At 44.8% G+C, this 20,971-nt stretch overlaps 2 protein-coding genes across 6 annotated transcripts in view; one reads left to right on the top strand and one right to left on the bottom strand.

Moving 5' to 3' along the window:
* Positions 1 to 411: 411 nt before the first annotated feature.
* On the bottom strand, positions 412 to 4,744 carry DAZAP2 (DAZ associated protein 2). Of its 2 annotated transcripts, none has more exons than XM_067009303.1 (4): positions 4,571 to 4,744; positions 3,461 to 3,579; positions 2,803 to 3,048; positions 412 to 1,863 (listed from the first exon to the last, which is right to left on the bottom strand). In XM_067009303.1, exons 1-4 carry the CDS (start codon positions 4,581 to 4,583, stop codon positions 1,735 to 1,737), a joined length of 507 nt encoding a protein of 168 aa, XP_066865404.1. In that variant the 5' UTR covers positions 4,584 to 4,744; the 3' UTR covers positions 412 to 1,734. The 2 variants fall into 2 exon arrangements, with proteins under 2 accessions (XP_066865404.1, XP_066865405.1); XM_067009304.1 differs by having other exon boundaries at positions 419 to 1,863; positions 2,880 to 3,048; positions 4,571 to 4,662.
* Positions 4,745 to 18,644: 13,900 nt separating this feature from the next.
* Positions 18,645 to 20,971, top strand: part of POU6F1 (POU class 6 homeobox 1) — a 28,979-nt gene continuing 26,652 nt past the window's right edge. For 3 of the 4 annotated variants that reach the window (XM_067009302.1, XM_059082790.2, XM_059082788.2), the window contains exon 1: positions 18,645 to 18,982. The gene's annotated coding sequence lies outside the window, so the exon portion shown is untranslated. Of the gene's footprint in view, positions 18,983 to 19,177; positions 19,336 to 20,971 lie in introns of those variants that run through there. The other variant, XM_067009301.1, reaches the window with a different exon arrangement.

Below are 20,971 nucleotides of genomic sequence, written 5' to 3'. Positions count from 1 at the left end.
AGATTCCAGGAGTTTTCAGTATTTCTCCAACAGGATTTTGGAAAAACTGAAGGTCATCCTGAACTTACACAAACTGTTATACTAAAAAACGTCTTCCTCAAGTCAAACTTAAGGACAAGTTAGGAGAATCAACTGTTCCCTTATTTCTAAGTTTATGTTCTGAATTCCTCTGGCATAATAGGCTCATAAGCATCTGAAAGAGCTTAGGAAGTAAAATGAAGAAAAGTTAAACATTTAGAATGGAACTCATGAAAATGGTCAAATCTTAGCCTTGTACTGCTGCATTTAGTTGAAAGGCTTCATTTAAAAAAAACAGAATGACAGCAGCACTTATCTGAATTCTAGGTGGGATATAAAAGAAGATATATACAGAAGAGATCTAAAAACAAGCTGAGTAAAGAATCCTTGAAGTGAGGTGTAATGCAACTTCATCACTTTATTCAAATCTTCAAAATAGTCTTTATTCTACATTTTTAGTATAAAAAATCCACAAGTTAAGTGCACCACAGTGTAGAGAGAGACATACAACGCTGAACTTCCATAACAGTCAATGGTACAGTCAAACATCACATGTACAGAACACAAAATTTAGATGAACTGAAATTATAAGATAAAATAAAATAAAATCCAATTTTAGAGAACAAAAATCAAAATATTAAGGATCCCTGAAATATTCTTAACCCTAATGAGATTTCACTGGACTCAAAAGTCATTTAGTAGTGAGGCATTCACAATATGACCCCATTAACCCAGCTCAGGAATTCTTGGGAGCCATGAGTGGCTACATCAGACACTGACAAGAAATGGTAACCAATTTTTGATCTGAAAACTCCCCTTAATTTGGCTCTAGAGTCATCAGGCTTTTAAATGCATCCTCCTCCTCGCCCCTCAAATTATAAACTGCTGTTTACAATATAGTTTGCATCCTTTGTTAAAACAAAGCTCAGTTTTTCTGGCACCAAAGCAAATTTGGGTTTGCAAATTTGGTTCTTGTATGAAGAGACAACCTACGAGGAGGGTCCAAAAGGCACCCTCCCCTTTTGCTTAAGGAGACGCAAAAGCAGAAGTAATGGGGTCTGTGCTTGGGGCACAGAGGGGGTTTCAGAGGATCCTTTGTGAAAGACTAGTTAAAAGATGACAGGTGGGGAGAAGTGCAAGGAGAGAAGGAAATTAGTCTGACTGGCTTTCTGTCCTGCACCATTGATTCAATGGAGATCGGTGGGAAGGAATGGAAGATGAGGGTTGAGGGTAGGACGTGGGGCAAAGGACGGAAAGGAAAAGGCAGATAACTAATGCGGTTCATTTATAACAAGTAATATAAATCAAAGACTTAAAGGAGATTAAAGACCAATCAGAATAATTTGGCAACTTTAATTCTTAGGAAGATCAAAGTTCCCTCCAAACCTAATTTGATGTTTTATTACTAAAAGCAAAGACCAGTATGGTACAGTATTACTCCAGAGGAAATAAAGGAAGATCCTTAGGGCTGCTTTACCCACATTCATTTTCTGAATGGATACCTCCCCTACCTCAAAATGCTTTAGGGTGGTACTGCTACCATTACGTGGTTCCTTATTACGTTTGAAAAGTGCCTGAAAGTTTGGGCACCAGAAAGACACCCCGACAACATGTGTCTAAACTGCAACTTCAGGTTAATATGACTAAAGCAGTTACATTGTGAGAAGTGCTGAAGGTATGTGATGTCTTTCCCGGCACAGAGGTGGCCTTGGTTCTTCACCAGATGGTGTAACCACCATCTGAGCCACCCATGAAGAAGTTTCCCTTCCGCTGAGTTACAAGGACATTGGCTCCCTGCATGACTGCAAGCTGAGCAGCATTGGGAGGGCATCCAGGGGGAGGAGGCTGAAAGGAAAAGACAAGGTTTAGACACAGGGTAGCTGTGGAAGGGAAGTGGACAAAGGTGAAAGAGGACCAGTCAGGAAGACGGCAATGTGCTAACCCATGGCATCTCAAAGAGCTAGCTATGCCACCAATTCGGGTACAGCAGGTCTCTAGTCTCTGTGAGCCCAGTCTCTGTGAGCCCAAAGATATAAACAGGAAACTCACTCATTTAAAGGGTTCCAGGTCCAAGATAAAGCCTATGGATACCTTCTGAGTGTGGGTAGTCCAGGCCCATAGACATTTTCAGGGCGGAAAGTCACTCCTACTCACATTCTAAAATACAGGGAGCGGGTTCTAGGTCCAGGGCCTTATGTCACAGGGTCTAACAGTTTTCAAATGGCCCTGGATAATCTGAAAGCTCTACCTGATGACAACATTCTCACCTCATCCCTAGCCTGTGGTTATTGAGTAGATGGTCCTAGCAAGGACCATCTGGGCTCTAACTCCCATACATAGGAGAACTAAGCAGGAGACATAACTAAAAGCCCTAGTATCTTTCTAAATGTAATCTAATGGGGGTTGTACATTCTACTTTTTTAATCATCATGGTTCCTAATACAATGCCATACTGATGGCAAATATTAAGTAAATGCTTATGGAATGAATGAGCATTGTTACTAGACCAGTACCAAAGTGAACTGGAAAAGCAGCAGGCAGGACTCCTAAGACAGGAAAACAAAGGAATCTGATTAACTTAGACACCGGTGAATGTGCCAGATGCTACTGACTTGCCACAGTTCTCCTGCCCCCCTCAAGTGCTTTCCGCCTGACTACTGGACGTCAGTGCTTGCACCAATACCAGCAACTATTACCCAGGGATGATGAAAGAATGACTATGTAGTCATTTCAGAAAGTTAAAATACGCAAGGGTTGAGTTTTTTGTGACAAAGTCATACTCACAGGAATGTTTCCAGCAGTAGCACCAGCTCCAAATCTGGCACCTGCATCATACCCTCCTTCCACCAGCACTGCTGAACCAGGTGGATAGATGGGACCAACTGGATAATAAGCCATAGGGATTGTGGAACCTAAAGGTCCAACAGCCACAGACTGGGCCATGGGAAGATACAGTGAGGCGCCAGGAAATGCAGCTGACATGGTGGGAACCGTGGCAGCCCCCGGGTGCACAAAGCTCGGACGATAGAGCTAAAAGAGGCAGAAGAGAAGGCAACTGGTTACTTTATGACATTCGTATTTCAGATCTCTTTAATAAGTCAATTCTTAATTCTCCTTGTGCAGATTACACTCTGAGTTACACAAGCTGCCTTTCCACTGCCACTAAATAATCTCCTGGATCACCTTCTGCTATAGCTAATGTTAGGCTCAAGGAACGCAAACTCATCTTCGTAACCTCAGCCTATGCCAAATAACATAAAATCAGATAATGCATTCTCAACCCTAACAGAAATTGGTGAACTAAATAATGTTTTAGATTATTCATGTGAGCATTCTTTCCCGTTTGTGGAGAGTAAATAAATGTGTGGAGTCAGACTTAGCTAAAGACTGAAAACATGATCCAAGAGTATTCCATTAATAGAGTCTAATAAACTGGAAGCACCTCTGAGTAGGCAGGTGGAGCATCAGTATAGGGTGGAGCCTGAGGAAGATGCAAGGTCTGAGGGTACACAGGATTCCCAGGAGGCTGCACTGGGTAGGTTGGCTGCGTTGGGTATTGACCTGGAAGATAAGAAAACAATGCATGTTGCCTACAATACAGAGTCACCAAAATAAGGCAGGGCATACTGGGTAGCTAACCTAGCCGGAACAAGCAGAAAGAGATTTGCAAACAGACCCATTGCCCTGAAGGGCCTGATCCCTGGAGCCAAGAAAATAAACATCCTCTTTGCACCCTTATAACAAGATGCTAGATTCTAACTGGACAGGAAAAGCTCTTTCCAGGAGAAGACTGGTGTCAGGGGAAAGTCTAGCTGGGCCCAAGATCCTTCCAGAATGCAGGGCAGCTCTGGGAACCCCTTCTTGCCGATGTTTCAAGAGTGTGTCCTGTCTCTACTCTGGGTGGTCTCCAAAGATCTGGTTTTAACTGACCAAGACCTCATGAGTAACAGTGGTTGTGGTCATCGACCTCACAGGTTCCTACTCAAGGTCGACTTCCAAATAAAAAAAGTGAGTGGTGGAAGTAAACCTTGAGATCGGAGAGGGGGTTGAGGGGAATGTCCTAACACAGGAACCGGGAGACGTTCTGGCCAACAGCGAGGGTAAGGGGAAAGAGACCCGTCGGGCCCGCCTGGCCCGCCCACCAGCGCCGGCACTTCACTAGTTAAGCCCGGGGGCCTGCCTGTGGTTCCGGAGCGCGGCGCCCCGCCTCTGCCAGCTCTCCATTGGCCCACCCAAATCTCACCTCTAGCTTCCCATTTGCTCCTGCAGATGCCCATCTCGACAAGCCTTTCCCCCCCCCACTGCCCCCCCAACCCGAGCCCGCAGCTCCAAACTGCGCCACAGAGTTTAAGGGGGAAAGGGCCGGGAGGGAGCGAGCAGCCGTAGTTCGGGGGTGACAAAGGCGTCCGGCGCAGCCCCGGGCACTGCAGCTGACCCAGGAGCGCGACGCAGCTCTCCCCAGGCCTGGCGTCTAGTGACCCTGGGCTCCGGGCCCGCTCGCTCCGGGCCAGCACTACTTCCCCCGGCGGCCTCAACCGCCCCCTGTCCTTGCCTTTGCTGTTCATGGTGGCTGCGGGTCCGGTTCGGCTCGGCGTCGCGGACGGTTATTTTTTTCGTCCTCTTCCTGTTCGTAGTCACTTCCGTGTCACGTGACGATTTGTCCTCCTAGCGTCACCCGACGCCCGAATGCCGCTGCCACCGGAAACCCCGCCCCTTCGCCCGGCCTCCACTAGCTGGAGGGAGGGCCCACGTGATCCCGCCCGCCCGTGTTGGCCCCGCCCCTTGGGTCTTGTCCTCCAACCCCTACCCTTGTCTCTCGGCTGGAAGAAAACCAAATACAGGTATTGTTTCGAAACAGGAATTTCTCTCCGTTGGGCGCTCGGAGGCAGTACCATTAAACGATTCTCCGGAACCTTTTTCCATCTACGCACAGCACCTCAAGGTCATCTCACCTTGACAGTCTTTCCACGAGGGGCATGGATTTCTACAAACGTCTCTAACTGCTTGAGATACGCTCCCCTCCACAACCCTTGATTTATCGATCACGCGTTACCCTCACTCGAATCTTCGCTGCCTGTCCGGCCGACAGACGGTCGGTATTTATTTCTGTGTCGCCTTCTCACCATAAAGAAGGGTATGCAGTGTTGTGTCCCTCCCGCATCCTTTAAGGCAGCAATTAAGTTTTTCCTTCCGTTCTTCATATTACGATATCTGCTGAGCGCTTGCTATGTGCAAGTACAGAGATGGAGCTGAACAAACCAGCCCAACACTATTTCCTCATGGAGTTTACATTCTGTACTGTAGGAAGAATATTAGAAAAGCATCTGAAAAGAGAAAGCTTTGGAAAGAAAAGTTCTCAGTAAACATTGGAAGCCTGATAAATACTTGCTGATGAATGACTTAAACCACTGAAAAGAGCTGTACCCATTTCAACTCAGCAATCCCTTGTTTTTCTCTCCAGTATCGTATTACAGTTTGGAGAGCACCCTTAAAATGCACGGTTTTATGGGGTCATCACAGGTCTTCACAGCAAACCTGTGTGGCAGATGGGGCTTGTTTGATCATTCCTGTTTTTCAAATGAGAGAATTGATTAAAGAGATTTGCCCTAAGTCACACAGTAAGCAGGTTACAAAGTCAGGTCTTGTATCCTGGTTCCCAGGTTCCCAAGTCAGTTTTGTTTTGTTCTTATCACTTCACTCTGCCTATCATGGCTAAAATACTCTAAAAGCCCAATTTCCAAGACTGTTTGTATTTGGAGTTCTTTTAGGTTCCTTCCCTTTCAGTAGATTCATATGGTTTATTTAATTCAGATTAATATTAGTATGTTAAAGCCTATGATATTTACCTTTTCCTGTATTTCTGACTCTAATCTTGAAGACAGGCACAGTGTTAGATATTCACTCATTCAACAGTTCTTCAGAGAACACTTACAAATGCCAGGCATTGTTCTAAAACAAAACAAAGCTCTTGCTCTCCTGAATCTCACCTTCTGGTAAAGGGGCTTGCAAACTTTTTGGACCAAAATTGACAGTAATACACTTTAAATCATGATCCAGTACACACGCATTTATAAATATACGTAACTGAAAATTTTATGATCTGATACCTCCTTCTGTGTATAATGCACTGTCATATTTTCTATTTTCTCCTATTTCCTTTTTTCAATTCTGGTTGTGATTTCACATCCTAGTAACAAGTCAGGACTCACAGTTTGAAAAACACTTTTTTTTTTAGTGGACTTACCCTCAGGGCCTTGCGTTTTTCTTAGCATGAAATTTGCAAGCAGTAGTTGGTTAATTTGAATGAACATCCTTGGAGGTCAGATCAGTCAAATCTTCTTTCTTGTAACCTAACTTTTACAAGTCAGATCCTAAACTGATTCCACCCTAAAGCCTAAAACTGGAGGGGTCATTAACCTATACCCATCTTAACCTGTGCTCTGGGCCTCAGAAAATAAAGGAGTGAACCTGAGAAAGGAAACTTACCTTTTTTTTCTCTTACTGGGCCCTCAGGGACCCTGAAATTGTGTTGACTATAGCAGCCCACGTCAGTGAGAGTGTAGGAGAGGGATGCTAGTTCCAGTCCTCACTGTGTCACCAACTACCTTCGGTCCTCGTCTCCTCAGCTCCCACTTATTCCTTGTCATGTAGGAATCAGATACTGCACCACTGTCCTTGCAGATATTATCCACCTCGTGTCCATAGCAGATCAAGGAAAAGTGCAGGCAAGCGGACTGTATTTCAGAGAGGTTAAGTAGCTGAACTAAGTTATACAGCTGCAGAGCTGGTGTTCAAACTCAGCTTTGCTTGATTTTACAAGCCTTGTTTCTAATGTTTACATTGTTTAATCTATTTACATTGTTTTTACTCTGCTGCCTCCCAAAGGTCTCAATTTCATCATCTGCCAGAAAATTCACATGATCCTTGTGTCACCTCAGGCTCTAAATCTAGACTATGTTTTAGGGAAGGAAAAAGCAAAGAGGAGCCTGAGAAGGCAGAGGGGAAGTAGGCCAAGCTGATAATCAGGTTGTAAATTCTGATCAGGCCCTAGATAAAAGTACAAATACTTCTACTGGATGGTAAACAGCCATTGCCCCGAGCCCTCTCCCCAAATGCCCTCCTCTGCTCCAGCCCTCCACTGAAACCCCTCCTCCCCAGACCTTTCCATGGTCCAGTAATTAAAGGGTTAACTCTTTTTTAAAATTGTTTTTTAATTAACTAATTTAGCTGTGTCGGGATCTTCGTTGCAGCATACGGGATCTTTTGTTTCGGCGCGTGGGCTTCTCTCTAGTTGTGGCATGAGGGCTCAAGAGTGCGCGGAAGCCCCACGGCATGTGGAATCTTAGTTCCCTGACAGGAGATCGAACGCGTGTCCCCTGCATTGGAAGGCGGATTCTTAACCACTGGACCACCAGGGAAGTCCCTAAAGGGTTAACTCTTGACACCCAGGAAGCCTGCAGGACCTAGGTCCAGCTAAGACAAGCTGCCCTCAGATTGTTCATTGCCTCCTCTACAGGATGTTAGGTATTTTGCTTAACACGCTGGGACCAGGGTCTCCTGAAAGCCAGGGTGGAGCCAAATGAAATTACCAAGGGGCTACAAGCCACTGTTTTCTCTGGCAGGTGGGGTTAAGGGGCATCTGGCCACTTTCTTGAACAGGTGTCAAGAGCCTTTCTGTTTTCTTCATTCTGCTTGGTCCCCCAATGAGATGAAGATGTCATTAAGTCATCAAACATGTTTCTTGAGTTAATTTAACAACTATTTATCAAGCACCTGTTATGTGCCAGACCCTGTAATAGACACTAGGGAAACAATAGTGAAGAAGCACACTTAGTCCCTATCCTCATGGAACTTAGTCTACCTAATGGGAGAGACAGAAATGTAAACAGATAATCAAAATATAGCATGATTAATACTGCCATAAGGACAGTATGGGGTGTTACGAGAACACTTGGGTGAGGTATCTAATCTTTTCTACTGTGATCAAGGAAGGTGTCATGCTGGCAGTGATGTCTGAGATGAAATCTGAAGGGTGGGTGGAATTTAAGCAAGTGAAGAGGGGTCCCCAAATAGGGAACAGTGTTATGCGAAGGCCTACAAATGGGAGGGCTTATGGAGAGGGAGGATGTGACTACAGTTCAGTATGGCCGGTACATGGAATGGGAGGTGAGGACTGGTCAGAGATGAAGCTGAAGAGGTAAACAGGTGCATTTCCATGCAGGGGGCCTTGGAGCCCATGGAGGATTCTATCTTAAGATAATGGAGTCTATCTTACAGGCACTAGTTAGCCACCAAGAGTTTTCAGCAGAAAAGTGACATGATTATGTTTTTATTTTAGAAATATCTTTCTGGCTACCAAATGTAAAATAGATTAGAAAGGGGCAAGAGTTGAGGTGTGCCTGGGAGACACAGTTAGGATACAATGCAGTAATTTATGTGACTGATGATGGCAGACTAGCCTAGGAAAATGGTATTTGGGTAGAAAGAAGTGGGGGGATTCCAGAAATATTTAGGAGGCAAAACAACTGGACTAATATTGGGATTAATGTCCAGGGTTAATTAACAGGATTAATGTCAGGGATGAAAACTCCATAAAGTCAAAAGAAAAATGACAAATTGGAAAAAAAAAATGAAATTTGCATCACAAAGGGCTAATTCCCCTAAATAGTAATAGCTCCTAGAGATCAATAAGTATATGGCCAACCATTAGAAAAAGTAGCTGGGAGGAGGGGGAGTTAGATGAAGGTAGTCAAAAGGTACAAACTTCCAGTTATAAATAAGTACTAGGGAATGTAACATGATACAGATCATTAACACTGCTGTACATTATAAATGAAAGTTCTTAAGACAGTAAATCCTGAGTTCTCATCACAAGGAAAAACATTTTTTCTATTTTTTTTAAATTTTGTATTTGCATGAGATGACGGATATCCGCTAACTTAACCTATTGTGGTCATCATTTCATGATGTACGTAAGTCAGATCATTTTGTTGTACACCTTAAACTTATATAGTGATATATGTCAGTTATATCTCCATAAAACTGGGGAAAAAAATTTAACCAAATTTATAAAAAAAAAAAAAGAAAAAGTAGCAAATGACATTTACAGACAGTTCACAGAAAAGGAAATGCAAATGGCTTCTAAACATATGAAAAGATGTTCAGCCTCACTCTTAATAAGAAGGCAAATTAAAACCACACAGATACCATTATCAGATTGGCAAAAATCCAAACATTTACTAACCTCAATTGTGAGGCTGTGGATAAGCGGACACTCTAATTTATTGATGGTGGGAGTACAACTCCTATAGGGCTGATTGGCAAATGTCTATCAAAATTCCAAATTACCATCCCCACTTCTAAGAATGATTCTTACAGTTATATTTGCATTCATGAGAAATACTGTGTATATAAGGCTGTTTACTGCAGCATTGTTTGTAATAGCAAAAGATTAGAAATAACCTATATATCCATCAATAGGGAACTGGTAAAATAAATCTTAGTTTATCCATATAATTAAACACTGCATGGCTGTAACAAAGAATGAGGAAGCTCTCCAAAATATTTCATAGCATGATGGCTTTTGTGTAAAAGAGCAGGAAAGCTGTATTCATTAGTATTTGAGTAAAGAAATTCTGGAAGATTACACAAGATACCTACAAAAGTGGTTACTGGGTAGGGTGGGGAGACAGGGGTGGGAGTGACTTTTCACTATACACCTTAAAAATTTTTTTTTTTAATTTTTGAACCATGTGAATGCTTACCAATTCAAAACATTTATCACAATGTGATAAATGGATAAACCAATTCAATGAACTGCGGGTCGACACAACAACATGGATAATCTCAGTTATGCTGAGGCAAAGAAACCAGATAAAAGAAGAGTGCACTCTAAGGGATTCCATTTATATAAAATTTTGGAAGGTACAAACCATAGTGATAAAAAGCAGAGCAGGGGCTTCCCTGGTGGCGCAGTGGTTGGGAGTCCGCCTGCCGATGCAGGGGACGCGGGTTCGTGCCCCGGTCCGGGAGGATCCCACATGCCGCGAAGCGGCTGGGCCCGTGAGCCATGGCCACTGAGCCTGCGCGTCCGGAGCCTGTGCTCCGCAACGGGAGGGGCCACAGCAGTGAGAGGCCCGCGTACAGCAAAAAAAAAAAAAAAAAAAGCAGAGTAGTAGTTGCCTGTGTAAAAAGATGGGGAGGAACAAGAGGGAAGAGATGGACTTCGGGAAGCTTTTGGGGGTCATGGATGTGTTCACTATCTTGACTGTAGTGATGGTTTTATGGGTGTGTACAAGTGTCAAAATTTATCAAATAGTACACTTTAAACGTGTAGTTTATTGTATGTCAGTTATGCCTTAACAAAGGTGTTTTTTAAAATAATGTTGGGATGAAGGAGAGAGAATAGCCAAGGATGATGGCTAATGAACTCTTTTAGTGAGTTTGGGCAAGAGGGATGCTGAAAGGAAAATTACAGCAGAACTCAGTAAGTGCTACAGTAGAGATGGATAAACTGTCCTCTGAGGACTCAGAGAATGACATGCCTCTTCCTGCAGGGTCTCCTAGTCCCAGTTAATTAGGCTAATTAGAGCTTTTTAATGCACCTTTATTGAACACCTACTATGTATTGGGCTCTTCACTTGTGTAACTAGAGAACAAACTACCTCCTATTCCCCAACCCAAAGAGGGAGTGTGGAGGTTTGTGGAGGAATCCAATCAGGCTCTGAAGCAGCCTTTTCAAAGCTTTGGCTGGTCATTGTGTAGCTAAGGGAACAAGGATTACAAGATATACGACTCAGAAATGGATCCTCCTTTCTTATTGCTGGCAAGCCTTTGTAGGAGAGGCACTAACACTGCTCTGTATGATAATGTAAAGGCCTCACTCCACTGTGGCTACAGCAGCTTAGTAAATCCTGGGGCAGCATCTCTTCTTTTGGGGTTTTGAGCAATTTTTCTCCGTGTGAAATCCCAAACCACCTGCATCAGAATCATTTAGTGCTTCTGCACCAGGGAAGTTGGGACTTCCCTGGTGGTGCAGTGGTTAAGACTCCATGCTCCTTGGGCTTCCCTGGTAGCACAGTAGTTAAGAATACGCCTGCCAATGTAGTGGACACAGGTTCTAACTCTGGTCCAGGAAGATCCTACATGCCACGGAGCAACTAAGCCCGTGCGCTACAACTACTGAGCCTGCACTCTAGAGCCCGTGAGCCACAACTACTGAACCTGCGTGCCACAACTAATGAAGCTGAACGTCTCAGCTGGTTTTCACTTGGATTATAGGGAAAGTTAAAATAAAAAATTTAATGCGTTCCTCTATTCTTTGGAATTCTCTTTAGTTTTTCCCTAACTCTTCTGTAAAGAACGACCTTGTGTAGTCATGTTGGGGAGAATTCACAGCTGTGCCCCACTGTGACTACAGCTGCATTTCATGCAGAGGGACCGTACCAGGTGACTGGCAGCCAAATGAGTGGCTGAAAACAGAATGAAACAGAGGGTCAAGCGAAAGACTTGGGGGAAAGGCATGCGACAAGCCTTGCCTTCCATTCCACTTCCCCAAACGTACAGTCTTTCTTCCATATCCACGGGGGATTGGTTCCAGGACTCCCTCCCCTTCATAGATCAAAATCCGAGGATGCTCAGGTCCCTTACATAAGATGGTATTTGCATAAATGGTAAAATAGTACTTGCCTAAAACCTATGCACTTTCTCATGTGTAACTTGAAATCATCTCTAGATTACTTGTAACACCTAATACAATGTAAATGCTATGTAAATTGTTGTAAATACAATGTAAATACTATGTAGATAGTTGCTGGTTTGAGGCAAATTCAACTTTTGCTTTTGGGGACCTTCTGGAATTTGTTTTCCAAATATTTTCAATCCTTGATTGGATGAATCCTCTGATGCAGAACCCGTGGATACTGGGGGGCCAACTGTGCTAGAAGGAGGGGACCTTTAAAATGGAGGAAAATGCGGACACTTGGGTTTCATATACATTATCTCATTTAACACAAAAAACTCTAGAAGTAAGCATTATCCCCATTTTACAAATGAGAAACTACAACCTAAAGAGGCTGTCTTGCCGCAAATTACACAGCTAGTCAGTGACCACGATCAGATCTGAACTCAGATCTGTGGATTTGACTGAATTATAATATCTCCTCCTGGCTCCTGTGGTGAAGGAGGTTGGCAGTCGTGGCAGTTAACTGTCCATTTGTTATTCTCTATTCTATAGAACTTTGTTTTATTTGATGCCTTCAAGCCTATATTGCTTCTGTAGTTCACAGAAATAATAAAGGTATTACAAAGAGAAAACAGGGGCTTCCCTGGGGTGCAGTGCAAGAGAATCCACCTGCCAATGCAGGGGACACGGGTTCAAGCCCTGGTCCGGGAAGATCCCACATGCTGCCGAGCAACTAAGCCTGTGTGCCACAACTACTGAGCCCGCGTGCCGTAGCTACTGAAGCCTGTGCGCCTAGAGCCCGTGCTCCGCAACAAGAGAAGCCACCACAGTAAGAAGCCGCACACCACAATGAAGAGTAGCCCAGGCTTGCTGGAACTAGAGAAAGCCCGCGTGCAGCAATGAAGACCCAACACAGCCAAAATAAATATTTTAAAATAAATAATAAAAAGAGAAAATAAAATTAATGGTTCTTGGAAAACAATGTGAAATGCCTCTATCTTGGGAGTGGTGAGTTTTATCATTCAGAGGATTTAGGAAGACAGAGTATAAGGAACATGGAATATGGAAGAAAATGAAGGTTCCAGTCCTGGTCTGCTCACCAGCTGTTTGGCTTTAGATAAGTCACTTAACCTCTCTGAGCCTCAGTTTTCTCATCTTGAAAATTATTCCTGGGCTTCCCTGGTGGCGCAGTGGTTGAGAATCCGCCTGCCGATGCAGGAGACACGGGTTCGTGCCCTGGTCCGGGAAGATCCCACATGCCGCGGAGCAACTAAGCCCGTGAGCCATGGCCGCTAGGCCTGTGCGTCCGGAGCCTGTGCTCCGCAACGGGAGAGGCCACAACAGTGAGAGGCCCGCATACCGCAAAAAAAAAAAAAAAAAAAAAAAAAATTATTCCTATCTCACAGACTTGGTGTGAAGGTCAAATAAGAAGATAAATGATAATACTTCTTGGGCTGTAGAAGGCAACCTGGATCTTAATATAAGTATTAAGTCTATCAGATTTGATGAAGCTACTTTTTTGCTGCAAGAAAGGGGACCCCCTTTGGCCACTTCCTGGACACAGTTTCTGTGGAAGCAGGAGTCAGAGGCCTTTAGCCAAGTTAAATGAATGATGGTTGATCTTGCCAATTTATTTCCTACTCCAAGTTTTATTTTCCTCATATCTATACATCTACATGTCAGGAATAAATATTTTCCCCTACAATATCATTTTTTGATGGAAACTTCCAGACTTACTCAGATGGGAAAAAGGAGAGGGGAGAATAAAAGCCCACATTTCTTCAGGATTTCAATCAACAACCTCATTTTCTTCTAACAGTTGAAGTGAACTTCTTATGAATAATGGATGATAACCTGATGAATATGCACACAGCCTATTATGCCTGTGAGGTTTGGTGAATAATTTATGAGCTAAAATGTTCCTTACCTTGTTACTGTACAAAAATTATGGAAAAAAACCCCATATTTACCCTTTGAGCTGGTAAGGTGATCTGTCAGAGTGACAGCAGCCCAGCAATAATTTTACATCATTGCTAAAATTAAAGTAAATAGAATATATGCATTTCAGGGTGGGAAGTCTATAAAAAATGGAGCATGCCCAGCCACACTCCTTGCCACATGCAAATTTGTCAGAACTCTGGCTTCTCACCTTAAAATAGCCCTGTATTGTTAACAGTACCTTCTCTTTGACGGCCCATTCTTCTCATAAGGACTTCAATATAACAGTCAAGGTGGACAATAGCTTCCTTGTTTTATGAAAGCTGGCTAACCACAAACTGTTGACATTGTAAAATTTAAGACATCAGAGATTTTTAAAAAAGAAAGTCCTAAAAGCTTTCAGAGAACAAGCAGATAAACACATGGCAGGTGGGGGAAGGGGGGAAGGGGGGGCGGGTGGAGGCTGGGCGGGACCTGGCCCAGAAGCACTTGAAAATACATTTGCATTGCTGTCTTTTCTCACAGCTGAGAGGTTTTTTTCCTGCTGACCAACCTGACTCCCTGCTGTATCATCCTTCAACTCACTCCCACCACCTGCCCAAGCCTCCGTCCCTTAGCAACAGCAGAGATGCCTTTAATCTGGTGATTGGAGTGGGGAGGGGCAAAATTAACTACGCAGTTAAGGAAGGTGTTTGGAAAAATATGCCTGGATCCTGGAGAAATTTGGTTGCTCCAGGGCAAGTTTTGAAGATTTGAAATTGGGTCAGTTCTCAAACCAGGTAAAACAGGATCCTAAGGATTATCTACTTAGATTCCAAGAGCTTTCTAGGAATAGAGTACAGGGCCAAGGGAGACTCTTACTGTCAACAGAGCATCCCTGATATGCTAGGTGCTTGGAGGAGACTGGGTAAAAGAGGAAACAGAAGGCCCTGTCCTGTCTGTTGGGTAAACCAATATATTCTCAGGAAACAGAATGAAAGGCCTATTAACTACAAATTATATAATGAAATTATTGGAGCAATGATGTAATTAAAATAATAATATTAATTAGAACAATTCGGTATTATTCAAGAAGACCTCTTGGACGGGATAAATCTTGAGTAGAGTTTGCAAAGAAAGAAAGGACCCAACTGAACGGAAATATTGGCGGTATATATGGCCAGGCCTTCCTGATCTGGGCCCTATCTTTCCAACTTCATTTTGTGCAATTCTCTCCTGTCACTTGCTGTGTTCCAGCCGTTGATCCTCTTTCAGTTTCTTGAACAACATATTTATTCCTGCGTCATTGCCTCTGCTGTTCCTTCGGTCTCCTGCTTATTACATCTTTTAAACTTTGCCTTATATATGACTTCCTCAGGGAGGCCTTCCCTGCCCCCAGTGTTATTCTCTCTCATATCACCTTTTGGTTTTCTTAATCATCACATGTAATGATATATTTCTGTGTTTATTTTTTGTTTAACATGTGTTTCCCCAGAAGACTATAAATTCCAAGAAAGCTGTCTGTTTTGTTTACCACTGGACACTTAGCATCCAGCCCAGTGTTTGGCACATAGTAAACAATAAATATTTGTTGAATAAATGTAGGCTCAGAGGCATGGGAAGTGGAGTGAAGGAGAAAAAGAAAATGTGCTGGGCTGAGGATGCTGTTGATGAGTTTTCTTTGGCATGGCATGTCACTAGTGACATCTTCTCCCAGCTCAGTCATGGAAATATTTGCATTGTTGACATTTTTTCTGATTATAAAATATATACTCATTCTAAAAATCTTATATTTCAATATTTCAAAAATAGAGACTGTATTGCAAGTATTGGTGAGGGTGTGGAACAACTAGAATTCTCATACTTACTAGTAAGGATATAAATTGGTTCAAACATTTTGGAAAAGTATTTAGCAGTATCTACAAAAGTTAAACATATACCCCAAACCTAGCAATCCCATTCCTCAGTATCTACCCAGGAGAAATATGTGCGTATATTCACTAAAAGACTTATGCAAGAATATTCACAGCAGCTTTATTCATAAAAGACAAAAAGAAACAACCCAAATGCCCATCAATAATAGAATGTATAAACTGTGGTATAATTATACAATGGAATATATGCAGTGATAAAAAAGAACAAATAATACTGTTAGACACAACAACATGGGTGAATCTCAAAAACATATGTTGAGTAACAGAAGCCAGACACAAGAGTACACATGCTGATTCCATTTATATGAAGTTCAAGAACCAGCAAAATTAAGCTATGGTGATAACTGGAAGTTTACTTAACAAGGAACACAGGGGAGTCTTCTCAGCTGTTGGAAATGCTCTACATCATGTTATGGGTGGTGATTTTGTATATATTTATAAAATATATATATGTGTGTGTGATATAATAAAACATAGTGATTATAATATATAAATAATATATGTAATCTATTATATATGTAGATGTATGCAAGTAATATATGTAGATATTTTATATATATATAAATAATTCATCAAGATGTACATTTAAGATTTGTGGGGCTTCCCTGGTGGCGCAGTGGTTGAGAATCCGCCTGCCGGTGCAGGGGACACGGGTTCGTGCCCCGGTCCGGGAAGATCCCACATGCCGCGGAGCGGCTGGGCCCGTGAGCCATGGCCGCTGAGCCTGCGCGTCCGGAGCCCGTGCTCCGCAATGGGAGAGACCACAACAGTGAGAGGCCCGCGTACTGGAAAAAAAAAAAAAAAAAAAAAAGATTTGTGTACTTTGCTGTGTGCATGTTATACCCCAATAAAAAATTTAAACAAACAAAAACGTAGTATATGTTCAGCATCAAAAATTTAAGAAGTGTATACAATATAAAATTAAGGCTTCCTTTTCCCAAAGAAAACCACAATTAACATTTTAAAAAAAATAAATTTATTTTTGGCTGTGGGTCTCCGTTGCTACTCGCGGTCTTTCTTTAGTTGCGGCGAGCGAGCGGGGGCTACTGTTTGTTGTGGTGCGCGGGCTTCTCTTCGTGGTCTTGTTGCGGAGCATGGGCTCTAGGTGTGCGGGCTTCAGTAGTTGTGGCTCACCGGCTCTAGAGCGCAGCTACAACAGATGTGGCGCATGGGCTTAGTTGCTCCACGGCATGTGGGATCTTCCCGGACCAGGGCTCGAACCTATGTCCCCTGCATTGGCAGGAGGATTCTTAACCACTGCGCCACCAGGGAAGCCCCACAATTAACATTTTTATGTGTGTGTGTCCATGAAACCCTTGGATCACATCCATTTCTTTCTTCATACTATCCCTGATATTCATGTCATCCAAAGCATTTGATTTATCTGTGTGTAGCACCAAACCAAGTCACATAGACTAAGAGTTTTTGTCTTCGTGTGACAACATTCAATAACAATACTGAGCCTCTTCTTCACATAAAGAGCAGTAGGAAATCCAAAAATTAGTAAGTCACAATCTGTGCTTTTGAGGAATTTACAGTCTGAGAGGAAGGACCATAGGGACTACAGACCAAACAAAACCCCCCAAGAACTATAATACCATGTCATGTATTAGTTTCACAAGGCCAGTTAAAACATTAAAACTATTGTACAGATAATGATACCTTACAATCCTAGAGCGATTAGCGTTTTCCAAAGTTTTTTCACATACAGGCTCACAATTAAACTTCTTAACCCTGTGAAGTAATGACTACAGATATCACCCTCTTTTTTTTAAAGTAATGAAGAAGTTAAACTACCTACCTGAACTTCTAGTGGAAGAGTTGGGACTAAAACCTAAATATTCTGACTCCTGATCCATCTGGTTACTCTTAAATCTGCCAGTTGCAGGTAACATTCTCGAAAAGTGTGTAGTGATGGTCTATCATTTGGTGCTGCTCTCTTCTCGCCCCTCCCAGTGTTCTTCCATGGGAGGAGGCCTTAAGCAACAATGGGCTGAGGGCTCCACCTCTATTCTCACCCTACCTCTATGCTTACCTCATCACAAGCGGGGAGCGGTGGCAGTGGATGGAGGGGCAAAGGGGAAGCAGTCCAGGCTGCCTCAATGTGGGGATCCACAGCTTACTGGATTTACAGTGCTCTTTCCTCCCCAACTCGCCTCCCCTCATTCTTTCTCTTCCCCTTTGTTCTTCCAACTCCTTCCTCTTTCATGTGTCAACTACTTCTCCGTCCATTTGCCCTCAGCCCCAAACGGTGCCTCGTCTTATCCCTTCCCCTTTCCATACCTTCAAGAGCTTCTATTAAATAAACCAAACCCTCCTCGCCATCACCACCACCAAAAGCAGAACGTTGTTTTTTCTCCATGCCACAGAACTTTGTCTATATTTTACCTTTCCTAGTCGACTTGGTCAAGAAAGCAGGCAAGCTGTCTTTAGTCAAGCCAGCCCACAACTGCTCTTGAGGTGGGGGTGAGGGAGCTTTCAGGCCCAGGGTCCCCTCCGTGAGATGGAGCTGCGGCACAGCTGCTCAGAAGGTTGGTTAGGCCCTGGCTTAGCGATGTCTGCGTTCCCTCCCTTTTCTCGCAGTGGGGTCCCGGCCTGGGGCTTGGGAATGGACATGGACTTGACTTTCAACGTTGAGGAGGGCAACTGACTAACCCAGAGAGGAAAGGCGGCCGCTGGGAGTCACGGCCCCAACCCTAGGCTAACGGGAACGTAGCACAGGGTCCCCAGTCCGGACTCACGCTCCCACTCTCGCACCTTCCAAGATGGAACGACCTCAAGCGGCACTCGGAGAGGGCTGCGTGACCCGCCCCACCGGCCTTCCACTCCTGTCCGGGAAGGGAGCCTCTGGGGCCTCCAGGGTGGCAAGGGTCTGAGTCCCCCGGCTCCCCGCCCCAATCGCTCGTTCTCGGCTCCCCAGATCCCCTCCCTTCCTCGCCGGCCCGCCCAGCCCGCCGCCCCCGGCGGCTGGCGCGCGCGGTGCAGCATGCGGCAAAGCTCTTTGCATAAATTATGCTTATGACGCAGCAGCTAAAAAAATCCAAGTAGCAGAAGGAGGGAAAAAGGGAGGGGGGGGAGAAAAAGGAGGGGGGCCGTGTAAGTGGGGGGAGAGGAGAAAAAATATATATACCTGACCGCCCCCCCACACCGCTCCCCCTTCTCGCTTCCCGCCCGTCCCCTCTCCGCCCAGCGCAGCCCGCGGAGTCCCCTTCGGCTCTGCCCAGCCCGGGCTGGGGGCCCGGGGGCGGCGGCGGGTCCAGACCGGCTCCCGGGCCGAGCCGAGCCCAGCCAAGCCGCACTGGCTTCTTTGTCTGCGGGCGGCGGCTGCCCCGGCCCCGGCCCCCGGCCCCCGGCCCCCTGTCTCGAGCTGTGAGATGAATCTCTAATCGGTGGACGCCGGGCACCCGGGGCGAAGGCGGCTCGGGCTCCGGTAAGTAGCGGGGTCCGGGGCGGGGAGGGGTTTGTACGGAGGGGGAGGGGGCCGGGCAGGGGAGGTTTCGGGTTTGGTTAATATGCAATGCCCATAATTAGCATAATTTATATATTTATGATAAAGAGAAAAAATGCCGCGGGGCCGGGGCTCCAGGATGCTGGGCCGGAGCGGCGGGGAGCTCTGGGAGTGGGATGGCTAGCGGCCGCCTGCTGTGGACCGGAGACCCCGGGGGCCGCGCCCTCGCCTGCCTGCGGGCTGGTCCGGACCGAGGAGAGGAGGGGGCAGCCGCCAGGTGGACCCCGTGGGGAGCTTGGACCTGGCCCCTCCCCATTTCTGCTCCTGGAGCCCAGGTGGGGTACGGACCAAGGGGACGTTTTTACAAGACCCCGTGGCGACCGCGAACGGATTCTCGCCCCACTGGAGGACCCGGACGCCTGGGTTCCCAGCAGTTAAGGTCAACTGAGGCGGCCAGAGCTACCTGTCATAATTCTCTCCAACCACAGTGCACTGGGAGGACTGTGGGGCCCGGGGTTAGGGACCTGGGTGCTGCTGGAAGGGTGGCGGAGTGGTGGGAGTGTCACCGTATAGCTGAGCATGAGCACTTCATAAATATTTAGTAACAATATTATTATTAATAAATAGTCATCATAATGGACCTGATATGTGCTTCCCTGGGCATTCTCACCTGGCAAGGCCGGGGGAGCCCCAGGGTGCCTTGTAAACCTCCGCTTTAGCGTTGGGATCCCCTACTCATTTGTCATTGGAAGCCCCAAATCTTCACAGAACAGCCTCCCGGTGCGGGCGCGTGGGGGGGCAATAAAACGCGGTCGGGCAGCCTTCGTGGGCAAATGAAAAGAAGCTCTTTGCAGAGAGCTAGAATTCTGCTCTTCCATATTCCTTGTTCCAAAAGTAGAAGGCTGGTCTTCAATTGTTCATAGACAATATCCCACCTCCCTTTTCTTGATAATCTAAGGCAGCCACCATCGACCAGCAGGGCCTTCTGAGGAATAATTTTGTATATTCCATTTTGATTGACGTCTGGGTTGGTTCTCAGCGTGGTATTTCTGTGACCTGGTACTTCTTTGCATATCTGTGGTACACCTTCATTCATTTGTTCATTAGTGCAACAAAAATATCCACTCTGTGCCAATTCTGAACCATACAGACAGAACTAACCCTGTCTTGGAGTTTTAATTCCAGTTTGGGGGTGGAGGTGGGGACAGGCAGATCATAAACATGAAAACAAACAAGATAATATAGAGTGATACTGTGTCTGTGTGTGTGTGAGAAAGAGAGAGAGAGAGAGATGGGCTATTCTCTTCTTGGAGTACTACCTAGCAATTAAGAAATGAGTCAGAAGAAATTTGCTTCTCTAAGGATTCTCTGCATTATGAAGGAACTTGGGACAAGATCATATCCCCCCCTCAGAAGATTTACTCCCTATAAAGTCATAGTAGTAATCTTACACATTTTTTATAACACTTTACAATTAAAAACATTTTATATGCATGCTTTACTTCAATTTAAAGCAATTACATTTAAAGTGTTTGCTGTGTGCCAGGCCCTGTTCCAAGAGCCTTCCATAAATGTTATCGATTTAACAATAGCCAATAGGGTAGGTACTATAATTTAGCCCCATTTCATAGATAGCGAAACTGAGGCTTTGAGGGGTTATCTGAAACGGAAGCAGTACTCAATGTGGGTCTTCTGCCTTTTAACCCCAAGCTCCTTCTGTGTCAAAATGAGGGTCAGTGAGGCCACAGGTGGAGTGGGACTCGGGAGAAACTGGACAAATGACGGAAGGCTTGGGAATGAGGAGCTGGACCGTCACGTAAGGAAGGGGCGAGTGTGACTGGGGTTCTCCAGAACTTAATACTACTTCTTTGAAATCACTTTTAAGCAGCCCTAGCATTGGGAATGAGGGCACAAAATTTGAAATAGGCTATGTGTTTTGAGGAGAAGGTAGGAAATATGAGCAGGCTAAAT

The sequence above is a fragment of the Kogia breviceps genome, chromosome 12 (assembly GCF_026419965.1).
Source record: "Kogia breviceps isolate mKogBre1 chromosome 12, mKogBre1 haplotype 1, whole genome shotgun sequence".
Taxonomy (NCBI): domain Eukaryota; kingdom Metazoa; phylum Chordata; class Mammalia; order Artiodactyla; family Physeteridae; genus Kogia; species Kogia breviceps.
The sequence above is the reverse complement of the archived record's forward strand: the minus strand, read 5'-3'. Positions and strand labels throughout refer to the sequence as shown.